We start from the raw sequence: 1315 nt of genomic DNA on the forward strand, positions 1-1315 counted from the left end.
GCCCATAATGTCCTTCTTAGCACTATGCACAAAGAACTCATACCTACGTATGAAGTGCATGAAACTGCTAAGGGAATCTGGGAAGCACTGACAGATGCCTATGCGCAGAAGTCAGATGTGAGAGTTAGGGCAATAGAATTAGAATTTCAGGAGTACAGGATGCCTGTCGGCTGCCCCATCAAAGATCATATTCGTAAGATGGAGCAAATGATAGGTGCCCTTAGGAATGATGGGTGTAAATTGACTGAAAATCAGAAGATTATAGCCATGCACCGTTCATTGCATGAATCTTGGGCCCAAATCAAAAGAATTCTGAATCATACTGATTCTATCACTACGTTTAGAGATTTTTGTGGCCACTTGGTACGTGAGGTTGAAATGAATGCAATTCAACCAGGTTCGGCCAAGGCCTTTGTAGCAGAGACCCATAAACGGAAAGCTAACAATAAACGGTCCAAAGCTCGCAAGAAGGCGAAGAAGAATAATAAAGAACAAAAGACCACAACACTTGCTCCAAATCTCAAGAAGGGAAATGGAAAGAAGAAGCAGAAAAAGACAAATATAGTCTGCTTTGTCTGTGGAAATTTCAGCCATTATGCTCGGCAGTGTGCCCATAAAAAGACGGTAATTTCTCAGTCACAAGATACTTTGTATGTAGGCGTTTGTTTTGAAATCCTTTTCGTTGATACTATATCTAACGAGTGGATTTTGGATTCAGGCGTAACAAAGCACGTGACACAGAGTCGTCGAGGACTCGAGGAATTCTGACCTGTAGCTAAAGGAAGTTACAAGCTGTACATGGGCAATAACGCTGTTGAAGACGTATAAGGGAATGGCGTTCTCCATCTCCGTACGTGCATAGGGCAAACAATAATCCTTCGTGATACTTTTTTTGCACCGAGGATGCGTCAAAATTTAATTTCTGTTTCTAGATTATTATTTGATGGTTTTGATATTCGATTTTTCAGGAAAAAAGTTTCTTTAAGACTGAATAACCTCATCTTTGCATGGAAAAATTTAATTTCAGATTTATTTATTCTAGACATAGATTGTGATAATGCCCCTCTTGCTTTTTCTGCTATGTCGAATAAAAATGTAGTATCTGAAACTCAAAAATGGCACGCGAAGTTAGGTCACATCGGAAAGGATCGTATGACAAGACTAGTACGTTCTGGTCTGTTAGATTCCTTATCCAAAGTTGATTTGCTATTTTGTGAACATTGTGTGTCCGAGAAGACATCAAAAAAACTATTTCCCAAAGCGGTTAGGTCCAAGGGCACACTAGAGATAATTCATTCAGATATCTGTGGACCCT

At 39.8% G+C, this 1315-nt stretch overlaps 1 protein-coding gene across 1 annotated transcript; it reads left to right on the forward strand.

The window, feature by feature from the left end:
* LOC131240556 (uncharacterized) lies at window positions 1-823 on the forward strand. The gene is made up of 2 exons (XM_058238849.1): window positions 1-624; window positions 719-823. Exons 1-2 carry the CDS (start codon window positions 25-27, stop codon window positions 722-724), a joined length of 606 nt encoding a protein of 201 aa, XP_058094832.1. The 5' UTR covers window positions 1-24; the 3' UTR covers window positions 725-823.
* The last annotated feature ends 492 nt before the right edge of the window (window positions 824-1315 follow it).

The sequence above is a fragment of the Magnolia sinica genome, chromosome 3, assembly GCF_029962835.1.
Source record: "Magnolia sinica isolate HGM2019 chromosome 3, MsV1, whole genome shotgun sequence".
Taxonomy (NCBI): Eukaryota; Viridiplantae; Streptophyta; class Magnoliopsida; order Magnoliales; family Magnoliaceae; genus Magnolia; species Magnolia sinica.